The following is a 20,273-nucleotide window of genomic DNA, read 5'->3' on the forward strand; positions in this document are numbered from 1 at the left end:
GGGTCTTATTTGGACGGTGAGAGACTGGGTGTGCCCACTTTATGTTGGAGAAACAGCTTCTATGGGCTCGGACTGGTTTACATGTATGATGCAGCTTTGCTCACAAAAAAAGACATCTGGGGGCGGGTTGCTTCCTATCAAACTGCAGGTCCGGCCCATTTTTTGCAGGTAGGGGTGTGACACCGTCTATTCTCACCAAAGCTTCGCCAGGGAAGTGGGAGAGCAGGCCTAGGCAGAGAAAGGTGTTGTTTAGAGATGATGGAGGGAACAAAACAAGTTGAGACTGAGGAATCAAGTGGACAATTTGCCCTTGGATGGTTGATCAAGCGAGAACCTTTATGCCTGCCTTATGCCACCCCAGGAACGGTTTAGGTGGCTAGGAAATAATGTGCTGTGAGCTCCCTTAAAATTGGCCACTGGAAGGAAGCCATCTTCCCTCAAAGACATCGACTGCGATAAGATTCAAGACCAAGATTTTGTGGAGAATGAAAAGAATCAAGGGAGAGGAACTCAGGAAGTCAATATAGCGAGGGCATGAATGGGCAGCAGTTGACATAAGGGCCCACCCTACAGCGCGGTGATTGCAGGTGGGAGAGGAATGGGGGCAGGCGCAAACATTTATAATAGAGAACATTAAGCTAGTTTAAAGCATTCCACACAGTGTTCGTCGTATCAAAGCGATATGCTGTTCCCAGAAGACAAGTGCAGTAGCAGAATCCTAGCGTCAATCACTTGGGCAGGGTATACAAACAATCACATGGAGAGCGCACGAAATCCTGCTAATTGCAATTACCTGCTCACCTTTTGGTGAATGTGCCAACATATAGAATAAATGATGACTGAAGAATCGGCACATCAGCATGGTGTGCTATTTAGAACCAAAAGATTCCATTGAAGTCAACTTTTAGGTACTACACAATTAGATGGTTGTGAGTATCTAAAAGTTGATGACAGTAAATAATTTCACACAATGACACTCATAATTCCAAACCTAGCAAATATTCCTAATGTGTAACAAGCATAGATCAGTATAACTGTCACCAGTGGAGATTAATTGCTCTTTGGGTTACTTTAAGCGCCAAAACTGAGAAACACCTGGATAGCCTCCTCAGAAGGATGGGGAAGAGCAAAAGGTTGCACCATTATAGCCAATGGCATTCCTGATGTTGTCAAGAGATCACCCGTACATGGTATCTAACAGGATAGGGAAACGGAGCAGTTTAGAAAGGAAACTTACGACCAAAGAAGAAAACAGAATATTGATCAAATCGAACCTGATTCATGGTGCACCGCATCAAACGGGGACTGCAATTGCCGGTGTCCTTCACAATAAATTCACTTGATGCAGCCTACGATCAGCAGCAATGCTGTTAGATGAAATTAACAAGTATAGTCTAGTGAGAAACGTCTGGAAGCAGCGTTGTCAGAGTAGACGCATATATTTCTAATTACAGATACACATACCGGCGGAACAGCTGCTTGGCCAGCTTGCCGAGTCTCAAAAATGACAACTGACGTCTCGGTAATAGGACGTGGAATCTGATTAGGGTCAATTTTGGATGGGGTAGAGACCTGGGCTCCAGCATGGGGAGAGTATGGCATGGTGGGTGTGGATGGCATCCCCTGGCCTAGTGCATTAGGCGGCATGGCACCAGGCATGCCAGGCATTCTCACGGTTCCCTAGAAGTTGAAGAAGATAAGATCAGCTTAAGGCCATAAATATCAGGCTCTGACAATATAAAATTCAAGCATAGCATCCACAAAACAAAGATAAAAGAAAGACAATATATCTCTTACCATCACACCAGTAAGGATCGATCATGTAAACAGAACACCTAAAGGGCACAAATTAGGCTCCATGCATCATAATAACTCAATTATGTAAGGTCTGAGGTATTCCATCAAAAAACTCCAATAGAAGAGAAATACATTTTTTTCATGAAAATTGTGATAATCAATCATCTAGGTGAATAATCAGCTACCTCCTAAAATATCCAAACATGAGAAAACCCTGACTTACACATGCCATCTTAGTCAATACTTCACGGGGAATAGTCTAGAACATTCATGCGCATGTATGTTTCAATTGTTTTCAAACAAAGTTGAACCATACTCCCTTCGTCCACGAATATGTGTACTTCTACGTTTTGTTCCAAGTCAAAGTTTTAAAATTTTGACCAACTTTATAAAAAATAATAGTAACATATGACATAAAATTGGTATATTACGAAAGTACATTTCAAAACGAATCTAGTGATACTACTTTAGTGCCATAAATGCTGCTACTTTTCCCGATAAAGTTGGTCAAAGTTTTAAAACTTTGACTTGGGACCAAATCTAGATGTACACTTATTCACGGACGGAGGGAGTAAACCATTACTTTCCAGAAGACACTTTTTGAGAAAACAAACTATAACATCCTTAGAACATGTCACCTTGATAGAACAAATCATTAAGATTCAATATTGAACCCAACAATCTATGAAGGTATATGTGAAACACTAAAAATAATAATCCTTCACCAAGGCATGCCAAATCACACACACGACAGGAATAGTGAGTTTCTTATCAGCCTCTAGACCATAGTTCTGCAGACATATCATAGATAAGGGGGGAAAGGAAGCATCCTTGCTACCAAGGTCAAGCTCAATTCTGATAATTTTGGACATTAGTTATTTTGAATCATGTGCAACAAACAGTTCGGGTGCTACAACTGCCCAGTCTTAGTTCCAAATTTATTTACTCGCTAAAATCTCTTCCATTTCAAACACTTTTTGAAACTTAATAAGAACACTCACTGGTCGTGTCTGCCCTTGCCACCCTGGAGGCCGAAATGCTGGTGCATTAGCCCCAGGAACCCCCATGAACGGTGGTGGCTGAGATGCAGGTGCGGTCTGAGCCCCAAATAGCGGAGTCTGCAATCCTGGTCTCTCCCCGCCAAACTGCGGAGGCCCACCATAAGCACCCTGCTGCGAGGGTCCCCGTGCAGCCCCAAACGGGGGGATCGACCCACCAGAGTAGGCAGGTCGAGACACTGCCCCAGACAGCCCGCTAAACGGTGGTGGCTGAGCTGCTGAATACGGGGGGGCACCCAATGGAGCAGATTGGGCTGTTGCTACAGGAGAGACACCGAAAGGGGCAGGCTGCGACACCGCAGCAGGTGGCCCACCGAACGGAAGAGGCTGGGATGCCGCGGGCGGATCTCCAAATGGCGCTCGTTGCACCTGCGCCGGCAGCACGGGCGGCGGGCCATTGAAGGGAGGCCTCTGCGGCTGTAACGACTGCGCCGCGAGTGGAGCGCCAAAGGGAGGAGACTGCTGGACCGACGGCGCTGTGCGGGCGAAGAGCGAGCCCGGCGGCGACGGAGTACCAGGGAACGGGCGGGTGCCAGGAGGGGGTGCCTGCGGACCCCGGATCGACGACGCCACGGGGCCATCCCCTTGCGGAAGCCCGACGGAAGCAAATGGCGGGGGGGCGCGGGAGATCTGGAGGTTAGAGAAGGAAGCCGGAAGAATGGAGGAGGGAGAGGGACCGCCCGGTCTGGGAGCCGGGGTAGGGTTTTGCGGCGTGCAAGGGGGCGGCGGCCTCGACATGGGGGCGGCGACGACAGGAATCGATAGGAAGATCGGGATCTGAGGTGAACAGGCGGGGTAGGAGAGAGAGCAGAAAGGAGCGTTTTATGTCGAAGTGATGATCCAGGAAGCGTTTCCCGAGCGTACGTATCGCATCACCTGCCTATATCCACGTAATTCCCCGATAGAAATGATTATCGCAAAATTACCGACAGAATCTTACGCGCCCTTTCACGTACGGTGAGATCTTCTTTACCGGTTATAAAAAAAAATCTTCTTTAGGCTGGTCATAGTGAGAGTAACTTAGCCCTAGTAACATAACACACCTCAAAAATCTTCTTTAGGCATGTAGTTAATGAGGAGAAAAATGTTTAGAGTAACATAATATGTTACCATCACATAAGGCCAACTCCACCGCGCGACCCCAAACGGACGTCCGTTTTGTCCGGATTATGTCTGTTTGGGTAGGGATTTGGGTTCGTGTCCTGGGATGCGATGGCCGTCCGTCCAGCGCGCGGACGCATCCCGGCCGCATCATGTCCGCGTATTATTTCTTTGCAAGTCCTTAACTTTATTTCATCATTCATTTTGGTACATGAAAAATACATCATCATATTTTGACTAGTAAAATAAGACCAAAGAAAACAAGAACACAAGAATACATTTTAGAAGATACCCAACTTCCATAACTGCTCCCTTGAGTTGGGTTAGGGCCTTCTCGGTGCACTCGTTGTTGATCTGTGGAGGAGGAGGCTCGATCTGGCATCCTCCTTTCTTCTTCAAGCCAGATGTAGATGTTGCTTCCTCCTCACACCTAGTCTCGTGTCTAGCCTCTAATCTAGCAACAAGTGCACTTGTCTCATTTACAGCCTCTATACTAGCTAAAAATGCATGAACATGTACTAAATTTCGCTCTATCAATATATCGATGTAGTCTTCTTCCCAATACCAAAACTTGCATCCATTCTACACAACAAAATTTGAAGTTAGCACAACTAGTCAAATCTAGAGCACAAACCGAAGCTAAAAAGCGCATACCCCATCGTTTAAGCACTTGATGAACACCCATCCGGGATGTTCCGGCGTTGTAGACACGCGGTGCACGACCATCCTTGGGCAGTGGTCGCACTTAATGAGTGGCCACGGTGCGCCGGCGAGCTTTTGGGCAGCACCAAGCCCCGCCGGCCGCCATTCGTGTATCTGCCGGCGGACCACCGACGGTGCAGATCCGAGCGGCTAGAGGAGGAGCCACTGCCTGCATGTGGCCTTGCGGCCCTGCCAAGGCCTTCCGGCGAGGTGTCCGGCCAGTCCATGGCGCGGCCCGGCCTCCCACAGCCGGCCGAGCTCAAGACCGACCGGATCCGCCCCAAAACAGGCCGGCGGGTGCGCAAACCAGGTGGTCGTGGTTGGGTAGCTCGGCGGCGCCGAGGAGAAGGGGTTGGGCGAGCTCGCATCCGAACTGCACGGCTGCAATGGCAGCGGCGGCGGCGGCGAGGGGAAGAGTGGAGGGGGTGCGGCCGGAGGGAGGAAAGGAGACGGATAGAAAAAGGCCTGCGTTGTGCCACCGATGGGCGGGCCAGGGGAGGACACGCGCAGACGACCCGCGCGTCCTCGTGGTGTCCGTTTCACCCCCAAAACGGCGCAAACTTGGGCCGCGGATGGGTCGAAAGCGGACACAAAGCGAACAAAAGTCCGTTTGCGGCCGCGGCGCTGGGCCGTCTCATTTGTCCCTTTTACCCTAAACGGACGGAGGTGGGCAAGATATGGAGTTGGCCTAACACTTTCCAAGACAAGATGAATCTACAAGCTAATAAATACAACCACCTATGACACTACTTATATATTACTTCACATTATAAAAATAATAACATAGACTAGTGTCATATGCATAACATTAGTGTATGTTACTTTTCACTATAACTAGCCTTACCGTGCTACTATCGCAACGCTACATGCAGCGAAGGAATTGTGGTCCATGCAACAACAAAAAAAGTGAAGGAATTGTGGAAGCGCCGCGTCGACACATGGATGAGTAAAGCGAATGGTGGGATTCGCATCGTGGATAGTGTGAAATGCATAAATCACCGCAATTGCATGCAAAAATCAGCACAATACAAATTGTGACATTTGTCCAAAAAGGAATCATGACAACGATAAAAAAATACGGATGAACAAAACTAATTTCATGACTTTTCTAATTGGTCAGGTATACATGTCATAGCTAATTTTTTTAAAATAATATTTTTTATTAATCTATAGAAATAATACACGCTTTTGATATATTATTACACAAATAATACGGCGTCGGTCTGGGATAAGCCGACTATAACTAATCGTCTTACACATAGCCGATTAGGGTCCAGTCGGCTTACACCAGGCCGACTGACCAGTCGGTTGAAGCACTGCCTCTAGTCGACCTCTTGTAAGCTTATTACCCTCTAGTTGGCCTCCCGTAAGTCATTTTACCCGCGGACAATTAGTTTCAATCGGCGCAGATAGATGCATGGTATCAAATTTATGAGTTAATGGAACTATATTTCGGACCATAATTTTATCCCATCACCCTCGCTCGAGCCTGGCCTAATTTTCCGCAACACGTTTTCATAATATGTTTTGGCAACCCTTTTCCGACATCTTCTTTCCCGCCATCTTCTTTCCCGTCAACCCCTTCCTTTCCAGCCAACTTCTTTCCCGCCAACCATTTTCCGTCATCTTTCTCTTCTCGGCCTACCTGTTGGGGAACGTAGTATTTCAAAAAAAAACGTACGATCACGCAAGATCTATTTAGGAGAACCATAGCAACGAGCGGGGAGAGTGTGTCCATGAAGAAAATATGCCCTAGAGGCAATAATAAAGTTGTTATTTATATTTGATATATCATGATGAATGTTTATTATTCATGTTAGAATTGTATTAACCGGAAACTTAATACATGTGTGAATACATAGACAAACAGAATGTCATTAGTATGCCTCTACTTGACTAGCTTGTTGAATCAATGATGGTTATGTTTCCTAACCATAGACATGAGTTGTCATTTGATTAACGGGATCACATCATTAGTGAATGATGTGATTGACTTGACCCATTCGTTAGCTTAGCACGATGATCGTTTAGTTTGTTGCTATTGCTTTCTCCGTAACTTATACATGTTTCTATGACTATGAGATCATGCAACTCCGAATACCGGAGGAACACTTTGTGTGCTACTAAATGTCACAACGTAACTGGGTGATTATAAATGTGCTCTACAGGTGTCTCTGATGGTGTTTGTTGAGTTGGCATAGATCAAGATTAGGATTTGTCACTCCGAGTATCGGAGAGATATCTCTGGGCCCTCTCGGTAATGCACATCACTATAAACCTTGCAAGCAATGTGACTAATGAGTTAGTTAGGGGATGTTGCATTACGGAAATGAGTAAAGAGACTTGCCGGTAACGAGATTGAACTAGGTATTGAGATACCGACGATCGAATCTCGGGCAAGTAACATACCGATGACAAAGGGAATAGCGTATATTGTTATGCGGTTTGACCGATAAAAATCTTCGTAGAATATGTAGGAGCCAGTATGAGCATCCAGGTTCCGCTATTGGTTATTGACCGGAGATGTGTCTCGGTCATGTCTACATAGTTCTCGAACCCGTAGGGTCCGCACGCTTAACGTTCTGTGACGATTTGTATTATGAGTTATGTGATTTGATGACCGGAGTTTGTTTGGAGTCCCGGATAAGATCGGGGACATGACGAGGAGTCTCGAGATGGTCGAGACATAAAGATCGATATATTGGAAGGCTATATTCGGACATCGAAAAGGTTCCGAGTGATTCGGGTATTTTTTGGAGTACTGGAGAGTTACGGGAATTCGTATTGGGCCTTAATGGGCCATACGGGAAAGGAGAGAAAGGCCTCAAGGGTGGCCGCTGACGATGATATGTACCTAGGGTAGGGCAATAGACCTGATCTAAACGCCCCTTCCAAGGACACTGCCCTACAGTCAAAGACAATCAAAGGACAACAAGTTCTACCAACTGAGATAACCTGAGTGTATGCCCACTCGACTAACAACTCCACTCGGCTATCCCAATTCCATTCGACCAGTACGTCATCACTCGACCATACAAGAAACCACTCGGAGTATAGAAGATATAACGTCATTCAGGATGGCAACGGTCAGACGTTCACTCCGTAGTATTAATGATCAGTTATGAGACTTTATTGCTGGCGTTATCAGTAACGCCTCATCTTTATGTACATTGAACTCTTTGTAACATGGGTTGGCTGGGGTCCTAACGTACTCTATATAAGTCACCCCCTCCACTGGGACAAGGGTTCGCACCCCCTGTAACTTCACGCATAATCCAATCGACCGAGCCTCCGGGCACCGAGACGTAGGGCTGTTACTTTCTCCGCGAAGGGCCTGAACTCGTACATCTTGCGTGCACAATCTTATCGTAGCTAGGATCTTGCCTCTACATTCCTACCCCCCTATTCTACTGTCAGACTTAGAACCACGGCAGTTGGCGCCCACCATGGGGCAGGTGTCTTAGCGACTTTCCGGTGAGGTTGTGATTTCTCAGAGTCCTTTCATCATGGTTTCTGGCGGAGGTTTGGCTAAGGGCCGCGAGATCCGTCTCGACGCGCTCGTCTTCATCGCCGACGAATCCGCTTGGCTTCAGGAAGCTCCTCTCGACGTCGAGGCGCTCCCCGTCCGCGGAGCAACGCACTTTCGCGCGTGCATTCGCGGCGTCCTTCTGCGGCAGCCATCGACTCAGTATCAGCCGCCTCCACAGTATCTACGCTCCCCGCTGTTCGCCGTAACAAGCGATCCGGTCGGTCGCGGGTCCAGCGGTGGGTGAAGCATGCGGTGGCACGTTAGTCGGCCACCCCTCAAGTTGCGGCAATCGAGCCCGATGAATCTCTCTATGGCCTGTTCGACTGGCTCCGTCGAGACCCTGTCCGATTGCGGCAGCAGCGACCCTGCGGCGGAGGTCCTAATGGTTGACACGCCCCGCAGCCCGCCTGGCATGCGTTGCAAACGGCGGTGGCGATGGCGGCAGCGATCCGTCGCGCGTTCATGAAGAGTATCACCCTGAAACTCTCTCTTCCCAGCAGAGGGAGAAACTTCACCACCGTAATACGGAGGCCCTCCACACGCCCATTGTCGGTGAGGCCTCTAAGGCTCGGGCCTTGGAGGCGGCGCGATTAGCCAATTTAGCTAAGCGCACTCGACTGGAGAACCTTCAACGTGCACTCGACGACCATGCTTGGCGGCAGATCCCCGAGTCCAGTCAACGACAGCGGCAGCTATTTCCACCTGAACCACAGGTATACCGCACTCCGATTCAGAATCTTACCGCTGCAGCCCGTATAGCAGAATCTATTCAGGCATCCCAGTCGAAAGCTGGAAGAGGTTTGATGCAGATCAGAGCGCTGCTCCGAGCAGCAGGAGAGTAGAACACTACAGTGTCTCAGTCACGTAACAGAATTCATAGCAGATCAGTAGTAGCTGACACCGTTCAGTCGGCTCACAGCCCAAGATCGCCTCCGTGGCGTGAAGGACGAGGGCATCGCCAAGGGCAGTACTTGGGTCGGAACCACGAGCAGCACGATCATCGGCTCGACCGTGATGACCGTCGTCGAGTGTCTACGCCCCCTCCGAGGGGCGAATCATATGTGCCTGTGCATTATGATGATAGGCGCCCGTACAGCAAAGAGCGAAGGAGGCCAGTCGACCCAAGAGAACCAGGGTTTGATGCAAGGTCAATTTGGGTGCAAGGTTTGGTGGACAGGAATCAAGCACATAGAGAAGGGCAAGACAAAGATCGCCCGACTGGAAGTAGAGTGCATGTTTCTGGTCCTGAGTGTTTTAGCAGAGCCATCAGGGCTGCAGAGATCCCTCCCAACTTTAGGTTGGCGACTGGGGTCAGTAAGTTCACTGGTGAATCAAAGCCTGACACCTGGCTTGAGGACTACCGAGTGTGCAGATCGGTGGAGGGCCATGAAGTACCTTCCCCTAATGCTTGAAGGGTCAGCTAGAGCTTGGTTGAATCAGTTGGCTCCGGGCAGTATATTCAGCTGGGAAGAGTTGGCCCGAGTGTTCGTCAGAACGTTCGAGGGCACATGCAAATGACCAGCAGGATTGGCAAAATTGCAACATTGCATGCAAAAACCGAATGAAACTTTGAGGGATTACATCTAGAGGTGGTCCACTTTGCATCACACTGTGGAGAATGTGTCTCAGCATCAAGCAGTTTGTGCCTTCAAGGAGGGCGTTCAGTATCAGAGCTCAACCTGAAATTCGGTCGGACAGGAGACATGTCTCTGACCCGAATGATGGAGATAGCCACTCGGTACGCAAACGACGAAGAAGAAGACCGACTCTGCAGCGGCAAGAGCAAACCAGTCGGCCAGTACACTGGAGGAGGTAATTCCAATCGAAAGCAGAAACGCAAAACCTGCGGGTCCTGGAGAGGTTACAGTCGTGACCCAAGGAAAATCTAAAGGAAAACCTAAAGGGCCCTGGACCCCCAAGAAGGTGAAAGATTCGGCCGGGAACGACGTGTTGGATTTGCCATGTCACATTCACATCAAGAAGGACGAAGAGGGTAATCTTATTTATCCCAAGCATACCACTCGACAGTGCCAAGTCCTTATACATTAGATCCGAGAAAAGCAACCCAGTGAGAAAGAGAAGGAATCTGATAAGGATGAGGACAAAGAAGAGGATGATGAAGGATTTCCCAATGTCAATTCCACTTTGGTGATTTTTGCTGACATCGAAAGCAAAAGTCGACTGAAGTTCATCAACAAAGAAGTAAACATGGTTGCTCCGGCAACGCCGACGTATCTGAAATGGTCAAAGGCTCCTATCACATTCGACTAGTTAGATCACCCGCTGCACGTTGCCACCCCTGGGAGGCAAGCGTTGGTGGTCGACCCGGTCGTTGGGGGCACCCGATTGACCAAAGTCTTGATGGATGGTGGCAGTGGATTGAACATTTTGTATGTTGAGACCCTCCGAGGGATGGGCATTCCTATGTCCAAACTCAGCGAGAGCAACATGCGGTTCCATAGAGTTATACCGGGAAAGAAAGCCAATTCACTCGGCCAGATCACTCTTGACGTGGCTTTCGGTGATTCAAAGAATTACCGTAAGGAAAAGTTGACATTTGAAGTCATGGATTTTCACAGTGCCCATCATGCTATCCTGGGCAGAAATGCGTATGCTCGTTTCATGGCTCGACCATGTTATGTGTATCTCAAACTCAAAATACCTGGACCTAGGGGCGTGATTACAATCATTGGTAATCGACAGCGAGCAGAAGAGTGCTTCCAAAAGGGCTCGAAGATTGCCGATGAATAGATGGCAGCAATAGAAATGGAAGAATACAAGAAGACAGAAGATCTGAGTGATTTGTTGAGAGCTAAGAAGCCCGCTTCAGAGTCTGCATTTAAGTCGTCTAGTGAAACAAAGTCAGTTCACATTCACCCGACTGATCCCAATGCTGCTCTGACTCATATATCAACAATACTTGACAACAATTAGGAAGAAGCGCTTATCCAGTTCCTCCGTGAGAACTGGGACATCTTCGCATGGAAACCTTCTGACATGCCAGGTGTACTCGAAGAACTGGCTGAGCACCATTTGTGAGTCGACCCAAAAGCAAGACCCGTTAAAGAGCACCTCCGACGGTCCACCGTGGAGAAAAGAAAGGCAATTGGCGATGAAGTGGCTTGGCTTCTGGCAGCTGAGTTCATCCGAGATATTTACCACTCCGAGTGGCTTGCCAATGTCGTCATGGTTCCCAAGAAGGATGATTCACTTCGTGTGTGTATTGACTTCAAGCATATTAATCGGGCCTGCCCGAAAGATCACTTCCCTCTCCCTCACATTGATCAAATAGTCGACTCGACTGCGGGATGTGAGCGATTGTCCTTTCTGGACGCGTACTCCGGGTATCATCAGATCCGACTGTATGGACTGGATGAAATAAAAAAAGCATTTATCACCCCATTCGGGTGCTTTTGCTATGTTACCATGCCCTTTGGTCTCAAGAATGTTGGCGCCACATTCATGCGCATGATACATGGATGACATCGTGGAAGCGTACATGGATGACATCGTGGTTAAGTCGCGTAAAGGTTCCGACCTGCTAGCTGACCTCGATAAAACCTTTGGCAACCTGAGAAGATATGATATCAAGCTTAACCCGTCAAAAGTGTACATTCGGAGTTCCAGGTGGAAGGTTACTCGATTTCCTCGTTTCCGAACATGGGATCGATGCTAACCCAGAGAAAGTTGGCGCAATACTTCGAATGAAAAGCCCTGTGCGCATACACGATGTTCAGAAGCTTACTGGTTGTTTGGCCGCCTTGTGTCGATTCATCTCTCGTCTCAGTGAAAAGGCATTGCCACTTTACCGAGTGATGAAGAAATCTAACAAGTTCGAGTGGACTCCTGAAGCTGACGCAGCGTTCGCAGAGCTCAAAACCCTGCTTTCCACCCAGCCGGTGCTCGCTGCTCCAATCAGTAAAGAGCCTTTACTGCTTTATATTGCAGCCACTGGACAAGTTGTTAGTACAGTACTCACGGTCGAGCGGGAAGAAGAAGGTAAAACCTGTTGGGCAACGTAGTAATTTCAAAAATTTCCTACGCACATGCAAGATCATGGTGATGCATAGCAACGAGAGGGGAGAGTGTTGTCCACGTACCCTCGTAGACCGAAAGCGGAAGCGTCAGTACAACGTGGTTGATGTAGTCGTACGTCTTCATGATCCGACCGATCAAGTACCGAACGCACGACACCTCCGAGTTCTACACACGTTCAACTCGATGACGTCCCTCGAACTCCGATCCAGCCGAGTGTTGAGGGAGAGTTTCGTCAGCACGACGGCGTGGTGACGATGATGATGTTCTACCGACGCAGGGCTTCGCTTAAGCACCACTACGATATGATCGAGGTAGATTATGGTGGAGGGGGGCACCATACACGACTAAGAGATCAAGAGATCAATTGTTGTCTCTTTGGGGTGCCCCCTGCCCCCGTATATAAAGGAGTGGAGGAGGGGGAGGGCCGGCCCTCTCTATGGCGCGCCCTAGGGGAGTCCTACTTCTACCGGGAGTAGGATTCCCCCTTTCCTAGTAGAACTAGGAGCCCTTCCAAGTATTAGGAGTAGGAGGGAAGGAAAGGGAAGGGAAAAGGAGAAGGAAGGAAGGGGGCGCCCCCCTCCCTAGTCCAATTCAGACCAGCCCATGGGGAGGGGTGCGACCACCCTTTGAGGCCTTTCTCTCCTTTCCCGTATGGCCCATTAAGGCCCAATACGAATTCCCGTAACTCCCCGGTACTCCCGAAAATACCCGAATCACTCGAAACCTTTCCGATGTCCGAATATAGTCGTCCAATATATCGATCTTTATGTCTCGACCATTTCGAGACTCCTCGTCATGTCCCCGATCTCATCCGGGACTCCGAACTCCTTCGGTATATCAAAACACATAAACTCATAATATAACTGTCATCGAACTTTAAGCGTGCGGACCCTACGGGTTCGAGAACTATGTAGACATGACTGAGAGACATCTCCGGTCAATAACCAATAGCGGAACCTGGATGCTCATATTGGCTCCTACATATTCTACGAAGATCTTTATCGGTCTAACCGCATAACAACATACATTGTTCCCTTTGTCATCGGTATGTTACTTGACCGAGATTCGATCGTCGGTATCTCAATACCTAGTTCAATCTCGTTACCGACAAGTCTCTTTACTCGTTCCGTAATACATCATCCCGCAACTAACTCATTAGTTGCAATGCTTGCAAGGCTTATAGTGATGTGCATTACTGAGTGGGCCCAGAGATACCTCTCCGACAATTGGAGTGACAAATCCTAATCTCGAAATACTACAACCCAACAAGCACCTTCGGAGACACCTGTAGAGCACCTTTATAATCACCCAGTTATGTTGTGACGTTTAGTGGCACACAAAGTGTTCCTCCGGTAAACGGGAGTTGCATAATCTCATAGTCATAGGAACATGTATAAGTCATGAATAAAGCAATAACAACAAACTAAACGATCGTGTGCTAAGCTAACGGAATGGGTCAAGTCAATCACATCATTCTCCTAATGATGTGATCCCGTTAATCAAATGACAACTCATGTCTATGGTTAGGAAACATAACCATCTTTGATCAACGAGCTAGTCAAGTAGACGCATACTAGTGACACTCTGTTTGTCTATGTATGCACACATGTATTATGTCTCCGATTAATACAATTCTAGCATGAATAATAAACATTTATCATGATATAAGGAAATAAATAATAACTTTATTATTGCCTCTAGGGCATATTTCCTTCAAAACCTATGTGGTTCAACGCCCAGTGTACTATATCTCTGAAGTCTTAACTCCGTCCAAGCAGAGATATCCGCATTATCACAAGCTTGTCTATGGAATTTACTTGACTTCGAAGAAGGTTGCACACTATTTCTCATATCACTCTATCACAGTCGTTAGTGATGTTCCATTGTCAGAAATTTTGAACAACAGAGACGCAACTGGTCGAGTGGAAAAATGGGCGATTGAACTCCTTCTGTTGGATATCAAGTTTGAGGCAAAGAAAGCAATCAAGTCCCAAGCAATAGCATATTTCCTTGTCAAGTGGATCAAACAGCAGCAACCGACTCAAGTTCACTCGGAACATTGGGATATGTTCTTTGATGGATCCAAGATGTTGAATGGTTTTGGCGCTGGAGTAGTTCTGGTATCTCTGCGAGGTGACAAACTCAGTTATGTCCTTCAAATTCACTTTGATTCCTCCAACAATGAAGCTGAATACGAAGCACTTCTGTATGGGATGCTAATGGCCATTTCACTCGGTGTCCATCGCTTAATGGTCTATGGTGACTCAGATTTGGTGGTCAATCAACTGATGAAGGAGTGGGACGTCAGAAGCCCAGCTATGACTGGTTATTGCAATGCAGTAAGAAAGCTGGAAAAGAAGTTTGAAGGGCTAGAGCTCCACCACATTCCCCGACTGAAGAACCAGGCAGCGAATGATCTGGCAAAAATAGGTTCCAAGCAGGAGCCCATTCCCAGCAATGTGTTTTTGGAGCATCTTCACACACCATCAGTTCAAGAGGATCCCTTCACATAAGAGCCCCCGCAACCTAAGAGTTCTACTGATCCGACTGAAGTTGAAATCCCAGTCGTGGTCGACCTAATCATGGAAGTTTTGGTCGTCATTCCTGACTGGACAGTGTCTTATATCGCATATATTCTCAGGAAAAAACTGCGAGAAGACGAAGATGAAGCACGAGATCGTCCGTCGATCTAAAGCCTTCACTGTGATAAGTGGTCGACTGTACATGGAAAGTGTGACTGGAGTTGCCCAGCGATGCATTACCCCAGAGGTGGGTCGAATGATTCTTAATGATATCCACTCGGGGACCTGTGGTGACCACGTGTCCTCTCGAACGATCGTGGCCAAAGCATACCGAGCAGGTTTTTACTGTCCGCGAGCAAATTAAATGGCAAAGGAAATAGTCGACAAGTGTGAGAGTTGCCAGTTCTACTCCAACATGTCTCACAAGACCTCTTCAGCCTTGAAGACCATTCCGCTCGTCTGGCCATTTGCTGTTTGGGGGTTGGATATGGTTGGACCCTTGAGGACTGGCTGAAGTGGTTTCACCCACCTGCTTGTTGCAGTCGACTAGTTCACTAAATGGATTGAAGCCAAACCCATCAAGAATCTCGATTCGAGAACTGCCATCAGTTTCATCAGAGAGTTAACATTCAGATATGGAGTCCCGCACATCATCATCACGGATAATGGTTTGAACTTTGATTCAGATGAGTTCAGAGCTTTCCGCGCTTCCCAGGGCACCCGGGTCGACTACGCTTTAGTCGCTCACCCTCAGTCAAATGGACAAGTAGAAAGAGCAAATGGTTTGATCTTATAAGGGTTGAAGCCCAGATTGATGCGAGACCTCAAGCATGCGACTGGTGCCTGGGTGGATGAGTTACCATCAGTACTGTGGGGTCTGAGAACAATGCCAAATCGGTCGACTGGCCGGACTCCCTTCTTCCTGGTTTATGGAGCCGAGGCTATGCTGCCGACTGATTTACTCCATAATGCCCCGTGAGTGGAGCTCTTCTCAGAGGCAGAAGTAGAACAAGCCCGTCAAGACGTTGTTGATCTTTTAGAAGAAGAGAGAGAGATGGCCCTGATCAGGTCGACCATCTATCAGCAAGACCTTTGTCGATTCCACTCTAGGAACGTAAGAGGTCAAGCATTTCAGGAGGGAGACCTGGTTCTCCGAGTGGATTAGCAACGTCCACACAAGCTTGCTCCCGCCTGGGAGGGCCCTTCATCATCACCAAAGTGCTCCACAATGGTGCATATCACCTGTACAATGTGGAACACAAGAAAGACGAGCCGCGCGCCTAGAATGTGGAACTCCTCCACCATTTTAACACTTAAGCATTCAGACTGTCGAGATGTAATAAGAAGTACCTTTCAGTTTGTTTATCAAAGACATGGTTTTGCAGTCTCCTAAATGATTGTTATTACTTATGCTTGTGTCCAAAATCCCCTAGTGGGTGGCTTAGCCGCGAACCCGATTCGCCTAAGTTTCAAAAAACAAAATCCTACCGAGTGGGGAGCAATCTTTTCACTCGGGGGCTTAGCTGCGAATCCGATTCACCTAAGTTTAAAAAATCATACCGAGTGGAGAGCAATCCTCCCACTCGGGGGCTTAGCTGCAGTCCTGTACTCGCCTAAGTTTCAAAAAATCCTACCAAGTGGAGAGCAATCCTCCCACTCGGGGGCTTAGCTGCAGTCCAGTACTCGCCTAAGTTTCAAAAATCCTACCGAGTGGAGAGCATTCCTCCCACTCGGGGGCTTAGCTGCAGTCCCATACTCGCCTAAGTTTAAAACACGCTCAGAGCTGCGACACAAATACAATGTCCGCTCCATCCTTATCCGCAAGGATGACGAGGCGCAGGTCGACCGTGACCTTATCCTCGGAGTTGCGACACAAATACAATGTCTGCTCCATCCTGATCCGCAAGGACGACGAGGTGCAGGTCGACCGTGACCTTATCCTCGAAGCTGTGACACAAATACAATGTCCGCTCCATCCCGATACGCAAGGACGACGAGGTGCAGGTCGACCGCGATCTTATCCTCAGAAGTTGTGGCACAAGTACAATCCCCTAGTGGGTGGCTTAGTCGCGAACCCGATTCGCCTAAGTTTCAAAAAAAAAAAAATCCCACCGAGTGGAGAGCAATCCTCCCACTCGGGGGCTTAGCTGCAGTCCAGTACTCGCCTAAGTTTCAAAAATCCTACCGAGTGGAGAGCAACCCTCCCACTCGGGGGCTTAGCTGCAGTCCAGTACTCGCCTAAGTTTCAAAAATCCTACCGAGTGGAGAGCAATCCTCCCACTCGGGGGCTTAGCTGCAGTCCAGTACTCGCCTAAGTTTTAAAAACCCTACCGAGTGGAGATCAATCCTCCCACTCAGAGGCTTAGCTGCACTCTAGCACTCGCCTAAGTTTAAAAAAATCCTACTGTGTGGAGAGCAATCCTCCCACTCGAGGGCTTAGCTGCAGTCCTGTACTCGCCTAAGTTTAAAACATGCTCATAGCTGCGACACAAATACAACGTCCGCTCCATCCTGATCCGCAAGGACGATGAGGTGCAGGTCGACTGCGACCTTATCCTCAAAGCTGTAGCACAAATATGTCTGCTCCATCCTGATCCGCAAGGACGACGAGGTGCAGGTCGACTGCAACCTTATCCTCATAGCTGCATCGCGGAGTCAGTAACAATTCAGACTGAAAAAACAAGTTCCACTCAAGAGTCAAGAGATTCAAAAGCAACCAAGTTCAGATAAATCCTACGAAGTTCCGGACCACAAATTAAAGTACTCGGGCATCAGGCCCGAAGGAGTTTAATGGTTACAAAATCACTCGGCATACCGAGGCAAATTTAATCAGATCATAAAAAGTTTGCTTACTCCGCAGGAGGGGGACTGGCAGGCTCGACGAACTCATCCAGGTCGATTCCATCTGCAATTCGAGTAGCGTCAGCTCTCCATGAAAGACTGGAAGTCGAGTCTCCTGGTGTTGGCAACCTTGATCGCTGCTAGCTTTTCTTCCCTAGCCTCCTTACAATGGACTCGAACAAGTGATAGAGCTACGTCAGCACCACATCGAGCAGACGACTTCTTCCATTCCTGCACTCGACCAGGGATCTCATTGAGTCGAGTCATCAAGGACTCGAGGTAATTTTGGAGCGTCTCATTCGACCAAAGCGTTGTGTCAATCCGCGACATTGCAACCTTCAGGCGAGCGAGGTAGTCTGTGACGCTGGCAAGACGGGATTCCAGTCGGAGCACGTTCATAGCAGCTTCATCATTGATAGGAGAATTGATGGGTGACGGTGTCCTAGACTAGGGGGTACTCACCACATCATCTCCCAATCAGTTGGATTGGGCCGAGGACCCCCATGGACATATGCTCAAGGGCCAGTTCAGACAACCGATGTATACACGAGGAAGATTCCACAAGACTTGGTGATCAAGACAAGGACTCCTCTCCACCGGCGTATTCGACTAGGACTCTTGTTATCCTAGGCTTCTGGTACATTATATAAGCCGAGGCCAAGCTAGTTGCTAGATCATTATGACATTACTCATCATCCCTGTAGGGTTTAGACCACAACATACAATCTTGAGGTAGATCAACTCTTGTAACCCCTGTACTCATCAAAGTCAATCAAGCAGGAAGTAGGGTATTACCTCCATCAAGAGGGCCCGAACCTGGGTAAACATCATGCCCCCTATCTCCTGTTACCATCGATCCTTAGACGCACAATTCGGGACCCCCTACCCGAGATCTACCAGTTTTGACACCGACAATGGTGCTTTCATTGAGAGTTCCGCTGTGTGATCGACAAAGGATCAATGGCTCTCCCGCAGATCAACTGCGATGCCGGCATCTTTGTCGCCGGCTCAACTGGTCACTTTGGCTCGATCGAGGATCGCGCTCCATCTCCGATCATCATGTTCGGACGGGGGCCTTCATCAACATTAACTCCGATCTCTATCAAGATCATGGAGGAATCATCCATGCAGCCCGGGGGCTCAACGTCAACATTGCCCTCGGGCGACCGTGCTATTTTTTCAAACAGCAAACTTGTATCCGCTGCAACCACGTCCTCGAGCATCACTTGATGATTCCTTTGATGGAATTGTGCGGAATTGAGTCTACAACAACCATGCAAAATTTCATCGAGTTCCGATGGAGGAATCTCGGGCAATCTACGATATACCGAAACCCTGTCAAAATCTGGAAGGGAATCTGGACGAGTTTAGGGCGTGGTCTCCAGCACCTATGTCAGACGTCCTTTGGAAGATCCAACCGTTGATCGGCTGCGGACTTCCTATATCTACCACCCCTCAAAATTTCAGCTCGATTCGACCGTCCAAACTCCAGGAACCTTCCGATTAGTGCATCACTTTTTGGACCTATTTTCTATGTGAATACGGATCCGACCATAATTCATGTTTCTTTATGAACGTGATATTGGACAACCTTTTTAAAGGAATTTTATTCTATGGTATTGTGCGTTGTTTTTAACATGTGCCCATAAAAGTTTCAGCCTTCTTCGAGGCACTCTTCACCATCGCACTGGTGTCACACTAGTCCGATAACATTGCTCCACGTCTACCGACCTGCGCTAGACAGATCATCGCTTCATCGAGCCGAGCCTAACCTTATCAGATCATCAGCTTGGCAAGCCGAACAAGAGTTCGGCATTGCGAAGGATAAATCATCACCAACACCATCGCCCCACGGACTGCACGGGTCAGGCACACCGACATCGCCGCTCGGTCACTTCATCAATCCGACATTGACCGCGTCACAAGTTATGACCAGTGTCGGCATGGCCGTACTGTTACTTTTTCAAGCCAATGTCCATCACGTCGAACTGCTTCAACACCTCGGCTGACATGGCAGCTGCAACGTCTCCTTACTGACCCGCTCTGTCATCTTGGCTAGACCGGGGACTTTGTTATTTCTTCATCAACATACTCCGGTGACTTCGGCGTCACCAGCCGACGAACTTCGTCATGTTAGCTGGACTGGGGGCTTTGCCTCGGCGAGCCCACCTTTGCCAGCATCGTCATGCCGTCGCTTTATCGCCCATCAGGTAATGGGTGTGCGGATCGAGTCCCAATTTTGGGAGTAACCTTTCTTCAGATTGCTACAACAGATAAACTAGGTGCTATTATTTTTTCTTGCTTGGGTTTATTTTTCCCAAGGAATTATTACTCTGGTTTGTTTCATCATCTGTACACAGGTCTATCAAATGGTGGCCGCATTAACAACGGTTGCGTGTTGGTTCGTGATACGTCTCCAACGTATCTATAATTTTTGATTGCTCCATGCTATATTATCTTCTGTTTTGGACATTATTGGGCTTTATTATTCACTTTTATATTATTTTTGGGACTAACCTATTAACCAGAGGCCCAGCCCAGAATTGCCTTTTTTTTTTGCCTATTTTAGGGTTTGGAAGAAAAGGAATATCAAATGGAGTCCAAACGGAATGAAACCTTCGGGGACGTGATTTGCGGAGCGAACATGATCCAGGAGACTTGGACCCTACGTCAACCAACCAATAG

General features: G+C 48.1%; 1 protein-coding gene across 1 annotated transcript in view; it reads right to left on the minus strand.

The window, feature by feature from the left end:
* Positions 1 to 3,690, minus strand: part of LOC119300674 (protein transport protein Sec24-like CEF) — a 29,649-nt gene extending 25,959 nt beyond the window's left edge. The window contains exons 1-4 of the mRNA XM_037577579.1: positions 2,799 to 3,690; positions 1,465 to 1,680; positions 1,275 to 1,349; positions 1,096 to 1,194 (exon numbers count right to left, since the gene is read on the minus strand). Of these exons, the coding sequence (XP_037433476.1) occupies positions 1,096 to 1,194; positions 1,275 to 1,349; positions 1,465 to 1,680; positions 2,799 to 3,593 (1,185 nt within the window). The 5' untranslated portion in view covers positions 3,594 to 3,690. The remainder of the gene's footprint in view (positions 1 to 1,095; positions 1,195 to 1,274; positions 1,350 to 1,464; positions 1,681 to 2,798) is intronic.
* Positions 3,691 to 20,273: the final 16,583 nt, after the last annotated feature.

The sequence above is a fragment of the Triticum dicoccoides genome, chromosome 5A (assembly GCF_002162155.2).
Source record: "Triticum dicoccoides isolate Atlit2015 ecotype Zavitan chromosome 5A, WEW_v2.0, whole genome shotgun sequence".
Classification (NCBI taxonomy): Eukaryota; Viridiplantae; Streptophyta; class Magnoliopsida; order Poales; family Poaceae; genus Triticum; species Triticum dicoccoides.